At 43.1% G+C, this 19,735-nt stretch overlaps 1 protein-coding gene across 1 annotated transcript in view; it reads left to right on the top strand.

Moving 5' to 3' along the window:
* The first annotated feature begins 3,445 nt into the window (after positions 1 to 3,445).
* St8sia1 (ST8 alpha-N-acetyl-neuraminide alpha-2,8-sialyltransferase 1) overlaps positions 3,446 to 19,735 on the top strand; it is a 139,770-nt gene continuing 123,480 nt past the window's right edge. Inside the window, exon 1 of the mRNA XM_003470448.5 lies at positions 3,446 to 4,140. Within this exon, the coding sequence (XP_003470496.1) occupies positions 3,905 to 4,140 (236 nt within the window). The 5' untranslated portion in view covers positions 3,446 to 3,904. The remainder of the gene's footprint in view (positions 4,141 to 19,735) is intronic.

The raw sequence follows: 19,735 nt of genomic DNA, 5'->3' as shown, positions 1-19,735 counted from the left end.
GTTTGGGTTCAATTGTTATCTATTTATAAGTAGTTTAAAACATAACTGAGAAGTCAACTCCTATAAATTCAATATCCTGATAAGAAAACAAAATGAAAAATTGGCTCATGGTGCAGTACTTTTCCATGCACCACTAAAAGAGGGTCATAAACATTGACCTACAATCAGCCATGGAGAGAGGGTCAGGATTGAAATGTGGAGGAGAGATAAACATTTACCAAAAGGATGAGCTTGTGAAGATGAGTGAGATCTATACAGGCAAAGAAAGTGAATCAGAATTTCAAATGAAGGGACTTGCGTGAATGAAGCCAGCACAAAAAGATGAGGACACAGTACAGAATGACTTGGCTGGAGGAAACTGTGTGTATGGGAATGTAAGGGGAGACTCAGTGTCGCTAGGATTGCAGGGCATCCTGGCTGTTTGCCTGTGGATTCAAGGCGCATAGATATAGGCAACTGGCAGTCCTTGTTCAAGTGCAGGATGGAGACTTAAAATAATCCTAGAAGGCCAAGTGAGGTGATGCATCCCTGCAAGCCCAGCACTCTGGGAGGTTGAGGCAGGATTGCAAGTTTGAGCCTACCTTGGGCAGTATTGCAACTTGGCAAGATTCTGTCTCAAAAAATTAAGTGGAAGAATAGTATAGCTCAGTATGAAAGTCCAAGGTTAAATCTGTAATGTACCCGCGTGCGCGCGCACACACGCGCACACACACACACACACACACACACACAGAATCTTAAAGAGCCGGGGCTGTAGCTCAGTGGTAAAATGCTTGCCTAAAATGCATGAGGCCCTGGGTTTGATCTCCAGCAAGGATAAAAAGTGTCTTAGGAAGGCAAATACTTTAGATTAAGTACCTAAGATAAATGACTAAAAAAACTCCAGGTGGATGATTTTAGGAGATAATAGAAAAATCAGCCTCAGGATGGTGGCAGTGGGATAGTATTCTAAAGACACAAGAAAGAAAGAATTGGTAGAATTTAGAACTAACTAGAAGACTAAGGGTCACCAATGTCCCATTCTTTCTACCAATAACCTGAGGACCTAGAATTTCTTAAAGTCAAAATAAGTGTAAATTTAGTCTACCAAATATTATTTTTTAGTGTAAGAAAGTTAGCAGCCTTTTATTAAGTAATGTGCAAAGACTAATTACCCTCACTTTCTGTTTTGTTGCTTTGGGTTGCATTTCTCATTAACAAGAAAAAAGTTCTCCCAAGATACCTCCAGACAGACTTTGAAGAAGAATAGAATGACGTAAGATAGTTAATCTCACGTGCCTCCAATTGGTCTTCTGAAAAATAGGATTGCAACACACAGTAGCTCACAGGACTGCTGTGAGGATTCAAAATTTAGTTTTGCAATTCTAGGGCCTACATCCTTGTTATTTTTACAACGCTGGAATTTGGAAGAATGTAAGAAATGGCCCATTAAATTTGATATTCATATTAAGGAAGATTAAGGGATAAGGTTGGCTTGCAAGGTGGGAGCAGAGCCACCAAAGGAAAAAGGAAAACACGGCACAGCACAGTATGATATGAAATGGGGACCACTCTGTGGCTTTTCGTATCTGAAATGTGTCTTTTTTGTTTGTTTGTTGGTTGATTTATTCCACAAGTACCCCTCGGACTTGGGGAAGAAAAGAGAGATTGGGATGCTTTGTGTTTTGTTTACATTACAGGAAAAAGAGAATGGCAGGTTATTTATCCACAGCCCTGGAAATTGTGGGAAAAGATTCCTCATTCTCCCTTATTCCTTTCCAGAACAAAAGAGACTTGGGTGGTTACTTCATAGGATTTCAATGAAGGATTTTCAATGAAGCTTGAAACTCTTCATCTTACAGAGTCTGCATTAGGCTCCACTAGGGTAAGATGGTACCTTTGGGATTTCCGAGTTTTACTTGTCTTTCTGCTGAGAGAGAGAGAGAGAGAGAGAGAGAGAGAGAGAGAGAGAGAGAGAGAGAGACAGACAGAGAGACAGAGAGAGAGAGACAGAGAGAGAGACAGAGAGAGAGACAGAGACAGAGAGAGACAGAGAGAGACAGAGAGACAGAGAGATTAGTTCTCAGGCGTGCCTGCCAGCCTGAGGCAGACTGACATTACAGTCATTCTGTATCCTACTTCGTGTTTGGTAAATAACTTTGCACCAACTTCTCAAGCTCCACTTCTCAGTGGAGGAAAGATGCTCCAAAGACGCCGGGTCACGTAGCAGTCAATGTACACCGTCCAGGACGCCACCGCGTAATCAGCCGAGCAGCCCGAATGATGGCCTGAGGCTTTGCTTCCTTGATGACTAAGCTGACCGGGTTCGCAGGCTGCAGGGTTTCTTCTTTGTCCTTGCACACTTCATGCCTGACAAGATGCTCAAACAGAACGGGCAACCGCTAGGAGGTACCAGAGCTGTGTGTTTACATCGGGCGAGCAGAAATGGCTAACGGCGGCGGCCCCCTACGCTAGGCGGGTCCAGGCGGGTGGCGCTTTTCCAAGGTCGGGGTTGGGACCGTCTGGTGGATGCTGCTAAGACTTCTGAGAAGAGGCAGCCGGGTTAAGGTGGAGCGGGGGAGCGCGCCTCGGGGCCTTTAACGCGTGCGTTGTCTGCGCGCTCCGGACACCGGCTGCTGCAGCCAGCGCCTTTCAGGCTGGGCGGAGGCGGGGGACCCCGGGTGTGCACGCAGCGCCCCGTGCGCGCGCTCGCCCGCGCCCGAAGCCTCGTGTGTGTGTGTGTGTGTGTGTGTGTGTGTGTGTGTGTGTGTGTGTGCGTGTATACGCGAGCGCACGCGCGCGGACGGGTGTCGCCTAGAGCTACGGTTCTGGGACCGGCTCAGGGGGTTAGGGGCCCAGGAAGGAATAAATCTCTGCCCACTTCCTCGCGACTCGCTGGGGGTTAATAATCACCAAGCAGTTGGAGAAAGACAGGAGTGACAGCAGCCGGGGCGCACCGGCTGGGGGGTGCGGGTCAAAGGGTCGGGATCTCCATCCCGCCGCCCTCCACCCCCCTCTCTGCAGCACTTGGGGGGGTGTTATTTTATTTACTTATTTATTTATTATTTATTGTATTGTATTGCATTGCATTGTTTGCCTCTCTCCCCAGAGATCAAGGGCAGGAGAGAGGCGAGCGCCGCGGATCTGCGCGGGGCGAAGGAGGCAATTTCGCGGTGGGGGAGGGCGGGGAGACCTTGATTTCCACCAATCCCGGGGCGTTTGTCTGCGGAGTCCTGGGCGCAGCGGAAGGCTGCGGCGCGCCGCGGAATTCACTGATGAGAGCGAGTTCTTTTCTTCCCCGGGAGGGGCGGGGAGGGAGGGTCCCGGTGGGCGAGGCGGAGGAGCCGGGAGCAGGTTAGCGGTCCCGGGCCGCCGTGGAAATTTCCAAGGACCTGGCGCGGCGCGGAGAGCGCGTCGGGGCGGGTGGGGGGTGTCTGGGGCGCAGCCGCGCGGGAGGCGGGGAGAGGCGGCGAAGGGCGAGCGAGCATCGCTCCGGAGGGGACGCGGCGGGCCAGAAGTCTGGGAGGGAGCCGCACCGTTCCCCGGACCCTCCCCCGCGGCGACCGTGATGCTGCAGATCTGGCGGGAGCTCCGGGCCGCCGCCGCTGTGCTCTCTGCTCCGGAGACCCCCGGCGCCCTCCTTCTTCGGGGAAAACGACCACGGCTATAGCTCGTGACTTGCCTGCCGGTTGCTTCCCGTAGAAAGGAATCCTTGAAAAAGTTGCCTTTTCCAAAATCCTTGTGCTGACCTTTGGGGCCGTGCGGGCCGAAGCCGCGGTGCGTGCGTGTGCAAGCCAGAAAGACACAAAAAGGTGTGTGTGTGTGCATGGGGCCCCGGCCGTGCGGGGACCCTCGGCAGCAGCTTCGCCCCGCGGAGTCCTGAGGCTTCGGCCCCCGTCCCCGTCCCCGGGACGCTGGGGCTGCGATGAGCCCCTGTGGGCGCGCCCGGCGACAGACGTCCAGAGGGGCCATGGCCGTCCTGGGGTGGAAGTTCCCGCGCACCCGGCTGCCCGTGGGGGCCAGCGCCCTCTGCGTGGTGGTCCTCTGTTGGCTCTACGTCTTCCCTGTCTACCGGCTGCCGGACGAGAAGGAGATCGTACAGGGAGTGCTGCAGCAGGGCACGGCGTGGAGAAGGAACCGGACGGCGGCCCGGCTCTTCAGGTACGCGCGCCCTGGCTGTCCCTCTCCTCCGACGTCCTTTGCCCTCCGCGCGGGGGACTGGGTCGCAGCGAGGACGGCCTGGCTGATTCCGCGCCTGCACCCTGGCTTGGTTTTTTTTTTTTTTTTTTTATTCTACTGCCCTTGGTGACATCCCCAATCTGGAGACTGTGGTCAGGGACCCTTCCCCACCGAGCCTTTACTCCAAGAGATGTGCAGGTACCTGCTAGGCGCAGGTAAAGACAGCTTGTTTCTTCCCAAGCTTGAGTTGCATTGAACAATTTGCGAATAATCAAGCGTGGTCAGGAGGACCCAGCTAACCTAACTTAGTCCTAGTAGCTAATGAGAATTTATTTCGTGGGCTCTGCAGACTGAAGCTAAAGAGAACTAGAAGCATGCAAGAGGTGTCTTCCCCTAGGTGAGGCGAGCAGTTGGCGACATAAAACATCAAAGAGGGTCTGATGGGCAAGCCTTGGGCAGTGAGGACGTGGACAGCCAGCCAGGTTCCCGCTGCTTGGCGCACTGTGTCCAAAGCCAGAACGGTGCGATTGATTTTTATGTTGAAATCTCAACAACTTTCTGATAATACGTATCTTTTTTCCCCCTCCTATCGACCACCAACTCTTTGGAAGGGTGAGTAAGTTACTCGCCCAAGGTCATTTATCTTTGGAGTGTGGATCCTGGAATTTGCACCATTTAAAAGCTCTCGGCTCCTTTTGTTGGCTTAAACTTGTGGATGCTTCTGGAAGGTGGGAGATGTATGTTAGGGAGAAACTCAAAATCAGAGAAGAAACAACAACAAAACCTGCATAGGAAATCAGAACTCTGAGCTTCACTTGGAGGCTGCAGTTTCCCTTGTCTAGGGGAAGAAAAGAAGTTCCTGGAGCCAGCGGTTGGTGGGGTGGAGGGAGATTAGAGCTGCTTCCTCTTCTTCTGTTTTCCCGGAACCATGGGGAGGCACCAGGACTGCCGCGACAGGGCGTCCCTTTCACCTTCAGTCCCCCGGGGCTCAAGATGCTACGGCTTCTTTGTGATGATAGGGTGGGGGGGGGGGTAGGGGGAGGTTTTCCTCTGCTCTGTAGAGGATCCAATGTGTGGGCCGGAGAGAGACAGCATAAACGTTTACACTGCTTTCCTTACCAATGTTAACAAGCATCCGTAGGTTTTAAAAACTTTTGGATATATGTTTCCCCTCCCCTCCCTAGGCCTACTGTTGGAAGGAAGGTCACAGACGTGATATAGTCAGTTGTCCCAGAGGAAGGCAGTAGAATATTCCTTAAAACTGGGAAGGGGAAGGGGAGATTTTCTCTCTTTTTTTCTTTTTAATATCTCTACTGTCATTAACTTTAAAAATTACCCCAGTCCCCTAACAACACATAAAGAGGAATTGTCTCTCTGATTCATGGCACTGAGTGCTGGACTTAAAAAAGAAGGCAAAAGGCATAGCACCCAGTTTTCTGTTCCTAAGGACAGAAAACACTTTTATTTCAAGTAATACACAGAAATCACTTAAGAACTTCTCATTCGTTTGCAATGAAAGAGTCCCTTTTTTGTGTATGGGGAAATAATGAAGCTCTGTTACAGAATAGATGTGTTTTTAGAGGACACAATCAAGTGGAAAATGCTTCATCTTCTGATCAACACAGACGGATTGTTGCTGGGTGCTCTTTTCTCTCCACAGCCTGGGGTAATCTTCAGTGTGTTTAGCTCAGTCTGTGCCGAGCGTCTATGTGCGGAGAATGACTTATTGAAATCTATGCACTATACAGAGTACCTGAACACACCCCTTAAAGTCCTTGTCTATAAAACTATGTAAAAGGCACCATAGCTTATCCAATAAAGCGTGAGCTTCAGATTAGAAGACTCACCTTGCACATTGCCTGTGCCAGAAACAGATAAAAGGCATGATACCTCTATCTCTTTGAGTCTTTATAACCTTTTAACTTTATAACAAAAGGATGATAGCATCTCCCTTGTAGAGTTGTTATGAGGTTTAAATAATAGTAGTGAAAAATAATAGACAACTGATAGCAAATGTCTGGTACACTGCACCAAAATGGTTATTTATAATTTTTATGGTTACAACTTTCTGTATGTGTTACAACTTACGTCAGGACACTGGGCCAGTACATAAGAATTTGGAATGTTTCACCTGACAGACTTACAGAAGGAAAGTTATTTGTTCATGTTCACCTCTCCATTCTCATTGCTTAAGCTAATAACTAGAGACAGGAGTTTTGAAAAATCAAGCTTTCATGTTTGCTAAGGCAAAACAATATTTTTATTACTTGGCACATTTAGTGAAATTCATTGTTTTTTTTAAACACCTGGGTTATTAGCATATGAGTACAAGTATATGTTTGTTAAGCATTAGGTCAGCCTATAGCCTGTGTTGTGTTAAGGAGTCACAGTATTGGCAAGCAGGTATCTGTGTTTCTCTAGTCTGAAACATCTGGTCCAGACAAACATCTGTACACTTGTATACAATGTGTATTTCTGTATATATAGAGAGATGCAGGTTTATTTATATATAATGGAATGTTGTCATCTGCACAACACACATCCATACATATTTATATACACACACACACACACACACACACACACACACACACATATAGGCATATACATGAGCAGTATTTAGTGAGTGACGACTGTTACTACAGATGTGTAATCCCAAGAGGATAAGCGTATATAGCATGGAGAATTATCTCCTCTAAGAGAGCTTACTTCTTGCTAAGGAATGACAGATTAAAAACCAAAAAGAAAACAGATAATGGCTATTTGTTGTAGTTTTTAATGTCATAAAGACAAAAGAGAGTGTTCTATTATGTTTCAAGCTCCAGTTTTTCTTATTTTATTTTTTATAGTGCTGGGGATTGGACCCATGCATAGCACACACTCTGGCCACTGAGCTATACTCTCAGATCCTTTAGATATTATTTTGCCATTTGTGGCTTTATTTACTTTTGTGATTTTCTTCTTTGAGTTCAAAACCGTAGAAGTCCACAGGAATACTTCTCAGATGGGAGGCTTACACAAACTGCGGAGGAGAGGGCCACAAGACAGTGACACAGCTGCAGAGTTTGAACTAAATAGGAAGTTTCTCTGACAATCAGATGTGATGGAAAGATAAAGAAATCAGTTGATCCTAGCACAGACACTTTCTTAGGTTTTGTTGCTTTGGTTTGAGTAGGCAGGTAGTATGAAAAATGCTAAATGAAAGCAGCATTGGATTTTCACCCATTTGTTCCTCCAAAGTAAAAGTAAACCTCAGCTTTGAATGTATGTATGAGGCCATATATATATATATATATATATATAATTGAGTGTTACTATCTGCCTGGTATGATAAGTACTTTATATGTATGCCACATTTAATCCTCATAGGAACTTTGCATATTAGTCATGCTTATAAAAATGAACATGTCTTCATCCCTATCATCAAAGGACTTACCATAATTGCATGGGAGGGACAGAATTTTTAGATGTCTGTGTATTTGCTTTGTGATGGAGAAAGACAGCGTGGCAGTGTGACAGTTTAGGGAGCTGTCTGAATGTGGTTGGATTTATGGTTGTATCCCTCTAGTTGTGCCATCATTGGTGAGTTCAACTCTCCTCGCTTCAACTTTCCCATTTGTAAAGTGAGAGTTCTAGTAGCGCAGCATCACGTGTGTTTGTAGTGCAAAATCCATGAGACATACAGAAAGCACCTAGAATGATACTGGCCACGTCTCTGTTTAATTCAGGACCATTGTAGTACCAAAAAAATAGGCCAAGTCCTGGGGAAGTTCACAGAACATGGTATTAATTCTACGGAAGGGAAGAAATAAGACTTTAGAATGGAGATAGTGTTTGCCATAAGCCAGGCTAAGCAGGTAAGAGGAAGCCTTCTACATTATTGGTGGGACTGAGGACAAGTATAACCACTATGGAAATCACTATAGAGATGCCTTAAAAAATTAAAAATAGAAATTGCATCCAACCAGCCATCTCCCTATCTTCCCAAAATTCCCAAAAGAGTTAAAGTATGTTATTACAGTGATACATGCATACCTGAGTTTACAGCAACACAGTTCATGATAGCTAACTCTTGAAAATGGGCTATATGTCTACCAACAAATGAATGGTTAAAGAAAAATGTGATGTTCATACAGAAGATAGTGCTCATCTGCCATAAAGATAAACGTGAGTCATATATAGGATGTTGGATGCTCTTTGAGACCACAGTGTTAAGTGAAATAACTCAGAAACACAAGCTTAAATATTGCATAATCTCTCTTGTATAAGGAACCAAAAATATAAAGAACAAAATGAAAGATACATAATAGGAAATAAGGTAATAGATCTTTCACAAATGGGAAAGAGACCAAGAAATGAAGGGAAAGAGGAGGTCAGGGAGGAAAAGGGGATGAAAAAAAGAAGTAAGATGTGTTACATAAGCACCCCAACTCCCAAAGAGGAATGTAATCATTTTACACTGCAAAAATGTGTTAGTAAAAATTAAAGGTTGAGAAAAGAGTTAGAGTCATAATAAGAGGTAAGGATAGCAGGATGTTTCATGCAGTGAAGGCAGAGGGGTTTGGCAGTGCCTGCCATGTTTTAGGGATGGAAAGTTACCAAGTGGCCCGCAGAGACCTCGCAGAAAGGTAGGCTGGGAGGGAGGAGGAAGCCAGTCCCAATTTTTGAGTGTGTTCGAGGCAGGACTCCAGAGTAACGGACAAACACCAGCTGTCACAGGGCACAGCTCCCTGCAGGGGAGGTACAGTGCTGTTAGCAGTGGAGCTGGGAATGGAGAACCCAGGATAAGGCAGTGAAGTGGTTGTTTTGGAGATATTGTTGACTTACTAATTAGTCAGGATGACTCTCAGCAGTCACGTGCCTTTTGTTTTCCAAATTCTGAAGTCATGTGGACAATTCTGGCTTTATGTGTCTTCTTCTTTTCCTTACCTTTGAATGCATGGATCTTTAAAGTTTTAGACACTCCTAGTTGCCCTGGGGCATCAGATGGACACTGGAGATAGAGAAGATGCCAGGCAGGTACCACTGTCTCTGTATATGAGATGGAAGTTTAGTGTCTGTAAGTTGGAGATCTGTAGAATTTACCCTGAAGAAATAGCTTAGGAAAAAATGGTGTAATACCTAAAGAAATAATTCACCTGTATGCTGCAGATTTACAAACGTAGAGGAACTCAGCAATAATCACAATAGCACAAATCTGTTATTCACATTTTTTGGACACATAAAACATGTAAGGCCTAGTTCTTAGTATTCCTATGTATTTTCTTTTGTACCCCAAACTGTTCTATAAAGTGAGTATTTGTTACTCTGTTTTTTTTTTTTTTGTACCAGGGATTAAACTCACAATCTCATGCTTGCCAGGCAGGCGCTAACAATACTGAGCTAAACCCCTGGCCCGAAAGTGGATTTTTGTGTTTTCCTTGTTTTACTGATGAGGATGTGGTAGTTCAGAGAGATCCATGACTAAAACAATAGAGTTGCATCTCAAACCCTGAATAATTGAATTTAGACTTTCTGCTTGTTCTCTGATAATCTTGGATAAGTGCAGTTATAATCTGGCTTTGATTTCTATTCTATTTTGCAACATCATTTTATATCATCTTTCTTCAGTGGTCTTCACTGTCCATTTCCTCACTGTCCTATAGAATGTGGGATTGCTGTGAGAATGGAAGTGTTGAAAATGTTTAGACCTTTCCAGCATATGACTTTTGCTCAGTTTTTGCGAGTGCCCTGCTAAGTGGCTTCACTTGACACCTCCCCTCTCCCACTGGGTTATACTAGAAACGTCTCAGTGTGCTTTGTACCGAATAGGCATATTACTGCATTTCTTTCTTTTATTCAAAATAACTACTAGTGTGTGTCCACCATTATACCAAAGAAGATCATGGGATTGTAACAGTATACTTAACAAAATTCTTGCTTTGTTGGAATTTTTAAACTGATGAGGGGAGACAGACAATAAACAGGTGCATACGCACATAGCTAGCCGTGGCAGATGCACTAGTGGTGCTGTATTGACAGCACCAGTTTGTCTGTCTGCTCTGCTCAGATTTAAACCCCGTTTCTGTCTGCATTCACATAGCCCACAGTGGTTCCTGGCACACTAGTTTGTGTTAGTTATTGTGTGAGCAAAAGTGTTAGAAAGCCATGGAACTGCATAGTCAATCAGATAAGTCAGATATTTAATGAGGAGCTACTGTATGCCCAACACCACCTCGCAGTGGGGGATCAGAGGAAGAGATGGCATCTTCTCTATTTTCAAACAGTTCTTCCTCTACAGAAGGTTACTGCTATATTGCTCATAACACCTTGGGCTGGAGATTCCTTGTGGCAGAGAGTTGGCTTACAAATTGCAGAGTGTGCAGTGGCATCCCTGACTGTCCACTAACTGAGACTATGTGTCTCCAGACTTAGGGACCATCCCCTGGTTGAGAACTACTGGTTTAGGAAAACAAAGCCAATGCAGTTGACTGGACTTTAAAAGCCTGAGAATATAGGCAATTGAGATCTACATTTGCAAACTAGAAATTATAAATGCACTGGCTGATTGGAAAGGAGGCATCTCTGGATGCTCAAGTAGTTGAAGAGTTCCTGGAGGAGGAGTCAAGTACCAGTACTTGACAGCATCTTGCAAGGTTAGGGAAGGTTTGGATAGTGAGTGTATGCCATGGTCCCCATCACCTCTTATGTGGGACATGTTCAGTGTCCTTCAGCAGTCCTCCCTTTGTCCCTAGCAAGGGGACTCTGACCCTATGCGTTATCGAGGGGGATGGTGTTAGTCGAGTCTTTGTAGGTCTGGAATTATCTGCCCACATGATCCCAGCCCCTTCTGCAACCCGTTTCCCTCCGTTTCCCTGCCTTCCTTCCCGAGCATGACTTGTCCCCTGGTGTGCACTTCTTCACCAAGGGATGGCTCCTCAGGGTGGGCAGGCTGTGGAAGGAACTTGGACATGGGACCTGAGATCCACATGCCCACCTGCAGTGGCCTCTTCCCATGTCCTCATGTTCCAGTAGTGAGCTTGTGAAGTCTGAGTGGACTAAGATCCGATGTGGCATTCTGGATTATTATGCAGCATATTTGTCTGGAGAAAAGGATGCAACATATCTTATCTGTTTGTTGGCTTGATTGTAACTTCTAGATATATTTTTATTTACCTTTCAGCCTTGCAAATTGGGGTGGTTAGCATGCCTTTGGTTTGTACTGTAGGGTCAATACTCCAGTGAAATATTATAGGTTTTCTTTTTTCTTTGCAATGAGAGAACCTATTAGTTTTCACTTGAGAGAGGAGTGTTTTATGAAACTGATTGAATCGGTTGAATTATTATATATGTTAGTTGGTAATATATGGCCTTTTTAATTTATCTTTTGACAAGGTTGTGAATCTTGCAAGTGATGCTGTTGTAATGCAGTCTCTCATAATAGAGTCGATCAATTCATAGTAAAATACAATACTTTTCACTTTTTGTTTTAATTTAACTCTGTTGGGGTTTGCATGAGCAAAGTTATATAACCTCTCTATACTTTTGTCATTTGAAAAATGAGTATATTATGCTAGCCCACTTTATGGGTTTCTGATGATGATTAACTCAGATGATTAATGTGGAATCTGTAGCCATCCTTACCCAGAGAGATGAGCTGATGGAAAGAAAGCTTGCTGCTCTCCAGAAACAAGCTTGACTTTGGGGCCCCAAAGAATCAAGTTCAGATCCAGATTCATTCATTCATTCATTCATTCATTCATTCATTCATTCATTCATTTTACTGGAGATGGAAATCAAGACCTTCACGTGCCTGGGCCTTTAAAAGTTTTTAGTATTTTGGAACAAGATCTCTATCTCTCAGTTTCCCAGGATGGCTTTGAACTTATGATCCTTGTGTCTTATTCTTCCAGAGGGCTACAGTTACAGTTGTGCTCCACCATGCCTAGACCAGCTAGGTTTTATTACTTGTTAATTTTATGACCTTGGAAATGATCTTTCTGTGCCTCAATTACTGGTTGCAATAGTTATCTTGAGAGGATTAGGACTGATTAGTAGCTAATTATTGATCTATATTAAGGGGAAAAGCTGTGCCATGGAACACATTCTGTGTTTATAATTGGTACTGAGTACCTCAGTAAAAGGACATTTGAGTGCCATGTGGCCTCCGACACGCCCTCTTCTCTCGTATTGTTAGTATAGTGGTTGCTGTCAATGGTTTGGGAAATTTTGAGGAAGACAGCAGAGCCCAGTATTGTCACCTGACTGTTCATTCATTCCTTCTGCTATTTTTCCTGAATGTTTACAGAGCCAGTGAGATGCTAGGAGTGCAGATATAAAAACCAGACAAGACCTCCAGTTTCATATAGATCCCAGCCCCGTCTTGAGACATTAGCCAGGCCAGTGAAAAATTGAATAATGAGGTGTGTCATGGATTATAGTTTGTCTGCTCTGGATACTTAGCAGTAGTTTTGAAGTGATTGATTGCTTTCCCTTTCTGCTGAGCTCTCTTCTAGCTATGGTATTGTGTGACAGGGAAGCAGCCAAGACCATAAGAGCTGTGTCACTCCTGTAATTAGGTGCCAGGAGGAAGCTGAAATGAATTCAGAGACACCCGCTCCATTTGCTAGGTTTCAAGCAGCAGAGTTATACAACTGGAGGTTTCCAGATGATTGTAATGATAGTAGGATTTTTGAACAAAGTGCTTGTTTCAGCTATGGACATAGTAAATATATGCATGATTTTATGCCCTCCCATGTCCACTTAAAAATTCAGTGTTCTTATTCATCTGATGTTGGAAATAGTACATATTTACTGTAGAAGAATTTAAAAGGCAGTAGAAAGGAGATAAAAACCCCTTACAATCCATCAAATGTACTCATTGTAAACAGCTTCTTGTGTATGTTTATATGTATATATTACAAAATTGCATTTTATTCTCTTTTAGTTGTTCAAAAGTATAGCACAGTAGTTTTCATATATAATCAAACAATTTTGAATTTTCAAACTTGTGATAAAGTAGCTTTATGATTTTTATTTTGGAGATGTCATTATTTATTGAGAATTTCTTGCAATATTTTTACCATATTGGAAAAAATTGCTTTTTTAAAAAAGATGATTCATGCCGCTGACAAGTGTGTATGTTAGTTTTTTCCCTTGACAAATCTCTTTGTATAAATTTAGCGACTAGCTGAGTATAGAAAATGAAAGCCCCTTAAAGAGGTGTGTTTATTATAATGAGCATGTAAATGGTAAAAGCAGCACTTCTCATTTGTGACAATAATTGACATTTAACAAGCATTGCTGATATTCTGGAATATATTCTTTCGCACACTCCATGCTTTGTGTGTGTCAATAAAAGTTTGTACCCAAAAAAGGATTTCCTGGTAACAGGATCTGTAGCTTTACCTCATCCCTTTTTTAATGGCTGTAAGATTGTCTACTGTTAAATTAGATGAAAAATTAATTAATTCTGTGTTACTAGGTATTCATATGATTGCAGTTTCTCATTTTTATAAATGATGATAGGATGAACACTTTTATGAATATCCTAAAGGATTTCTCAATTTTCTTTGTATATAGATTTTTAGAATTAGTGCCTTTTAGTTTTTTTTTTTTAACCAGAAATTCTTATAACTGACTTTTGGCTATTTATAGAAAATCTTAGACTTGGGTTAAGGGCAGATTTAGATTTGTGTGCCCTTTTAGAAAGAGTGGGCACACAGTGATTTTTAACGGTAAATGATGATATTTCCCTGAGTGGGGTGCCCTGGGCCTGTGCCATCATTGCCCTGTGCCTTCTGCTCTTTATCCTTGTGCAAATGGCGACTCACATTGTGTCCCTGATATTTTTAAGCAAGAGATGGAGACTTGTTATGTGATGATAGTCTTACTAATAAGTATTTGTGGAATGAATGAAAATGTGAGATTGTCTCCGAGGCCAGTAGACGGATGTTTGTGTAACTTCTAGGAGTCACTTGTTGCCTTGTGTTAGCCCTCCATGCTGTAAATATTCACAGCCAATTCACTTGTTCACCTCTTCATTCATTCTTTTGTTCAAACAATATCTGTTCAGTTGTCTTCCATATGTCAGGCTCTGTGCTACTTGCTGAGACTAGAGTACCAAGCTAGGAAGATGTGGGGCTCAGTCTCACAGAACTCAATTTGTACCCAGTCTTGTGTTATAACAAAAGCAATGTTTTCAGTCTCTCCACTTTACTTCTTTATGGAAGGAAAACAAGCACAGTTTCAACTTCACTTTCAGAACAAGCTGTGTGAATGTGTCTTTGGTACACTTCAGCAAGGGCCCAGGGCCTCTCCCTGAGTCCATTCCTTGGGGCAGAGGGCTAAGGGAGGGTGTCTGAATCAGTTTAACAGGATAATAACTGTTGACTCTTGCTAATCTTCGCAACATGTGAAATGTTAGAGAGGAAATGCACTTTAAAACATAGCTAGAAGACACATGAGTCCGTGGGGAGAACAAGCTGAGTTATGGGTAGAATCAAAGGCTGAATGTCGTGCTGGCTTGAACCCTCGAATGCCTTGGATTGCTGCCTTTGCAGGCATTGGTTCTCAACTCAGCTGGCCACGCAGAAATAGCAGAGCAAAGGAAAGGGAGTACCTGGCAATTAGACCATGGAAGCTATGAACAGAGAATCACAACTAGGAATAAAGCAATAAAAACTTATTCTAATTTCTCCTAATAACCGCTCTACCCATGCCATCTCCAGTGTGCCTTTTGATGCCCACCTCCCATTCCACCTAGCTGGCTCTACTGGGTCTCTCAACAAGTTGGCCAGATTCTATTAGTTTATATCCACTTGATTGTTGGCAGAGTCCCAGTCTGCCATTTAGCTCAGTTTTATTTATTTTAAAGCATATTGTCTGTCCCTGCTCAGGGACACAAACTCAGGGGCTCCCCCAGGCTCTAGGATCTTGCCTGGAAGGTGGAAAGGGCATTTGTTCTCTGATACAGTGTGGGTCAGAGATTAACTACACTACTGTAAGCTGAGGTTACCCCATTTAAGTTACTCTGTGACCCTCAATACAGAGTCCTGCCCACATCCTCTAGGGCCTGTGACTTCAGATTGGGCAGGAAGAGGGGACAATCCTCATAGCCCCCATAGCAGGAAGAGATAACAATCTTATAGCCCAGGATTGTTATCTCCCCGACAGACTCTGGCCGTGGCGTCTTCACTTGGATGGAGCCTTCTTAAGCAGAGTCCTGGTCAATACCACATCCACAGGGTGCTCCCCATTTTTGCCAAGTTGGGATTCTTCCCTGTCCACCCCGGACTCACGATCTCTCTTTCCAACTTTCTCCATTGCCGAAGGACAATCCAAGAAGGAAATGCTTGGTTCTCTTTAGGCTTTCTTGATTTTTTTGTTTTGTCAGTACTGGGAATTCAGTCCTAGAAACATTAAGCTACCTCCCCATTACTTTGTTATTTTGAGATAGGGTGTCACTAAATTGTCCAACCTGGCCTTGAACTTGTGATCCTCCTGTTTCAGCCTCTGGAATAGCTGCAATGCAGGCCTTCTTGATGTTGATAAGTAAGCGTCCGTGGTGCTATGTCTGCTTCTCTCCTTTTGTTGGCAGGAAGGAAAACCTTTGTTTCCTCCTAGGTGGGAGACCAGGAGTTGTGCACCGGAAGAGGATGACCCTCTGAGGGCACTGATTTCTCCCAGTCCTTCCCCCGTGTGAGTCAGCTGGATGCTGGCAGGACTGATTCTGTGGGTTGGTACCTTTTAGAAACCTGTTGAGAGATGGCTGGCTGTAAAATCTGGTGGCTTTCTGAACTTTAAAAGATACGCAGCTTAGCATATGTTGGCCTCAGTGTGAAGCCATGACTGTAATTTTCAGAGAGAGAGAATCGTATTTTGTCACATCGCTCCCCTGGATAAGTTGTTCCCTCATAGCACTCAGTCTCTGTGGGTTGTTTCCTAATCCATGTGGGACCCAGAAATAGAATGTGCTCATCCGAGCTGGTTGTTTCCTCTCAAGCAGGACAAGGTTTCTCACAAGGCAAGGCATCCAGGTGCCTCAGTCCATGTCATCAGTGTCTCTGACCATTTCCTGCAACTTACAGTGGATCCCTTTCCTACGGGCAATTCCTCCTCTCTCTTCTCTTACTGCTCATAAAGCCCAGGAGGAGACCAGAGCATCTAGCCAAGTCAGGAATGATGACCTTCTGGCCAGGTACCCCATCTTCATTCCATGGAGTCGTCTTGTTTTCAAGGAAGAGGAGAATCCCCAATTTTCAGCAAATTCCCTTTGCCCCCAGTTGTCCCTTCTTATTGGCCAGGGCTGGGGCAGGGCTGCTAATCAGATCCCTCCACAAACCCTCTGAGGGGCTGGCCACATGTGGGGGTACCTAGCAGCTGTGTGTCCTGCCCTAGACCTAAGCCATCACTGCAGCCTAAAATCTCACTGCATATCCTGCTGCAGAAGGAAGGAACCAATAAAGAAGCCAGAAGATGGCTCTTCATGTATCAGATTTCAAGATTTATAACTTGTAAGAGATCCAAGAAATTCTTTCAACTTTTAAAATAGAGATTCAATATGGAAAATTAAGTTCGGATTTAATTAACATTTACCGAGCACCAATGATGCATGAGCACAGTGCAGGAGGCTGTGTTGCACAATGCATCAGAAGTTTAACCCTAGCTCCTAACATCAGCGCAGTCGCTCAGACAAAATGATGATATTTTTAGTAATATCGTTGTTGTTTATTTTGTGTCTGCCATATGCTAGGCACTGTTTTAAGCATTTTACACAATGTTATCATTTAACACTCACAAATACAGCCGGAGATAGATATTATCCTTACTTTTCAAAGAAACAGGCTGTAATTATTTGCCCGAGGCCATTTCTGTGGTCAGTGGTGCTGGGAGCCAGCATCTAATGAATGGTTACTGCGATATTCCCTTCATTTAAGTATTTTATGGATGTTAACAGCAACATACTAGCCTTTTAAGATGGTCCTTTTATTGATGTAGAAACGGAAGCAAAAAAAGCTTAAAGAGTTTGTTTAGGGTTATGCTGCTAGTAGGTGGTCTAACTGTACAGCTCAGGAACGTCCTTGTTAGCTTGAAGCACTGCAGTATGACAGGTACTCGCTCAGAGCTCAAGTTCTGAGCCTGATACTACCTCAAATCACCCCACTTTAACACCAATGAATGAATCTCAAATGATAAAGCGTCAGCCTGGATCTTTCACTGTCATTAAAGTTAGGGTTGTTTGTACCACTTGCTCTTCAAGGGTTCTACAAATAAATCAGTGAGTCTACATTGCTGGGGGGTGGGTGTTTCCTACTCTGGGTCTGCCAAAAAAATCTGATTCATCCGATTGGCTTAGCTTTGGAGTAGACTTGTTCTTGTAACTCTGGCCATTCTAGCCTACTTGTTTAGCCTCTGTTTGTATCTGTGAGTTGGATGCCAAGACTACGTACCTCCATAGTGAGAGGAGCCAGAGCTCATTCCTCTATGAGAGACCAGAGTGGAACAACCAGCCTTGTGGGGACTTTTTCTGTGCTATTTAGGAAGGAAAATTCTTGCATTTCTTTCCATTGTGGAAATAACCAGGGACTTTTCTCTTGCCTTGAGACATTGTCTCTAAACTGGAGTCTAAAAGATCATGGTCTGAGTTATTCAGAAATCTAACTTAGAAAGTACATTTAGAAAATAAAATCTGCATTCTTATTGTGAGAGTTAAAGCTTTATGCAAATGTATTAAGTAAACACAAAAGCCTTCTTGATCTTCTCCAGTCTTCAGAGATAAGCAGTGTCAGTGTTTTGAATACTGGATACTTTACTCTTCTGAGTGTCCAGGGACACTTGAAGTAAAATGCTTTGTTTATATCAGGACAATAGTAATAATCGAGGACTACTTTAACAGTCAGAGATGTATAATCCCCCTGCTATATGGCTGTATGAATTTATTTACCTGTGTTCTATCTATCTATCTATCTATCTATCTATCTATCTATCTATCTATCTCTCTATTATCTATCTGCCTGCCTCCCTGTCTGTCTTTCCATATATCTATCTCTCATCTGTCTATCCTTCTGTCATCTATTATGGGGTACACTTTCTGAGGTGGCTCCCAGAGATCCTGATATTCTGTCTCTTGTGTCACCTATCCCTTTGATTGTAGGCCCCATGTAGTGACTCACTTTCTGAATAATACAAAATGCTGCAGAAGTGATGGTGAGTCACTTCTGACACTAGGTTACTGTAATAAGACCATGGCTTCATTTTGGGTGCTATCTGTTCCCTCCTTGGTCTGGGAAAAGCCATCTGCGTGCCTGGGAGGAGGGCACTTAGTCTGTGAAGATGGCCATATGGTAAGAAATTGGGGTTCTGGTCAATTTCCAGGAGGCATTGAGACCACCAGCAATCGTGTGAGATGTGATGGTATGGTCCAGGTTGTGATGGCTCCAGCCACGGCTGATAGCTTCTCTGCAGCATTGTGAGAGAACTTGATCTAGACCTTTTAGGTCACGATACGCCTGACCTGCAGAGACTCCCAGAAAAAGTCTTTTTAAGCTGCCAATCTTACCCCAAATAACAATTGCTAGTTACCATTCTTATATAGCAATGAATAATTATAACATATTTTAAATAAAATCATGTAGCGAGTTTCAACCCTTTTTCTTTCTTATTCCCAATATTCTTGTCAGTTGATACCTAATGTAGCATGCATAGTACAAAGTATATGTGTTGCAAGTATTTTCCCCACTATTTTGATTTTTGATTTTGTTCTTTATATTTAAAAATTTTTTTTCTGTAAAGGTATAAAGCTCATGAAGAAATCAGTTTCATTAGTTTTTAATATTTTTTTCCTTTATGGCTGTTGAGCTGCCGTGTCCTGATACTTGTAGCTCAAGATAGTTTCAGCTGGTATTTTTATGATTTAACTTGTTACGATCTATGATTCTTTTCATACAGTCAGTTGGAGATTGGATTCTTTCCACCATATGTTTTAGCATCATTACTGAAACAGAAGATCAACACTGTTTACTGATTCGAAGTACACATTTATCTGTACTGAGAAAACTTATATTCATGGGTCTGTTTTGGAAGTATGACTTGTCTTCCATAGGTTTAGCTTGCTAATTCCATTCCAAAGCCATGTGGTCAGTCTCTATTGTGGTAGCTTTACAGTAAAATTTTAATATCTGATAGAACCAGTCACTTTCTTTTGTCAATATTTTCTGTGGGCTATTCTGTTGTATTTTTCTTTTAGGTAGAATTAAGATAGCTTTTCAAAGTTCAAGTGATTCCTGTTGAGATTTTATTTGATTTCATTAATTTAAGTATCATTATTGTTAAAAAACTGAAATGTCATTGGAGAGCAAATCCTTATTTTATTTTTGTAAATAGTATTTCATTTTTTTCTCACAAATTCTGCACTTTTTAAAAATTGTGATTCCTCTTAGATATTCCATGCATTTTTATTTTTCTAGTAGCATCTAACTTTCATCATTTTTCTAATGATTATTTTTTATATATTGGAAAGTCATTGAATGTACTTGTTGCCAGCCATAATACTAGATTTACCTAGTGTATTTTTTTCCAGTTTGTCCTCTTGAATTTT

Source organism: Cavia porcellus, unplaced genomic scaffold (assembly GCF_034190915.1).
Source record: "Cavia porcellus strain 051 isolate PalLab524CR breed Dunkin Hartley unplaced genomic scaffold, mCavPor4.1 scaffold_27, whole genome shotgun sequence".
Classification (NCBI taxonomy): domain Eukaryota; kingdom Metazoa; phylum Chordata; class Mammalia; order Rodentia; family Caviidae; genus Cavia; species Cavia porcellus.
Note: the sequence above shows the minus strand (reverse complement) of the source record. Positions and strands in the feature narration are given on the sequence as shown.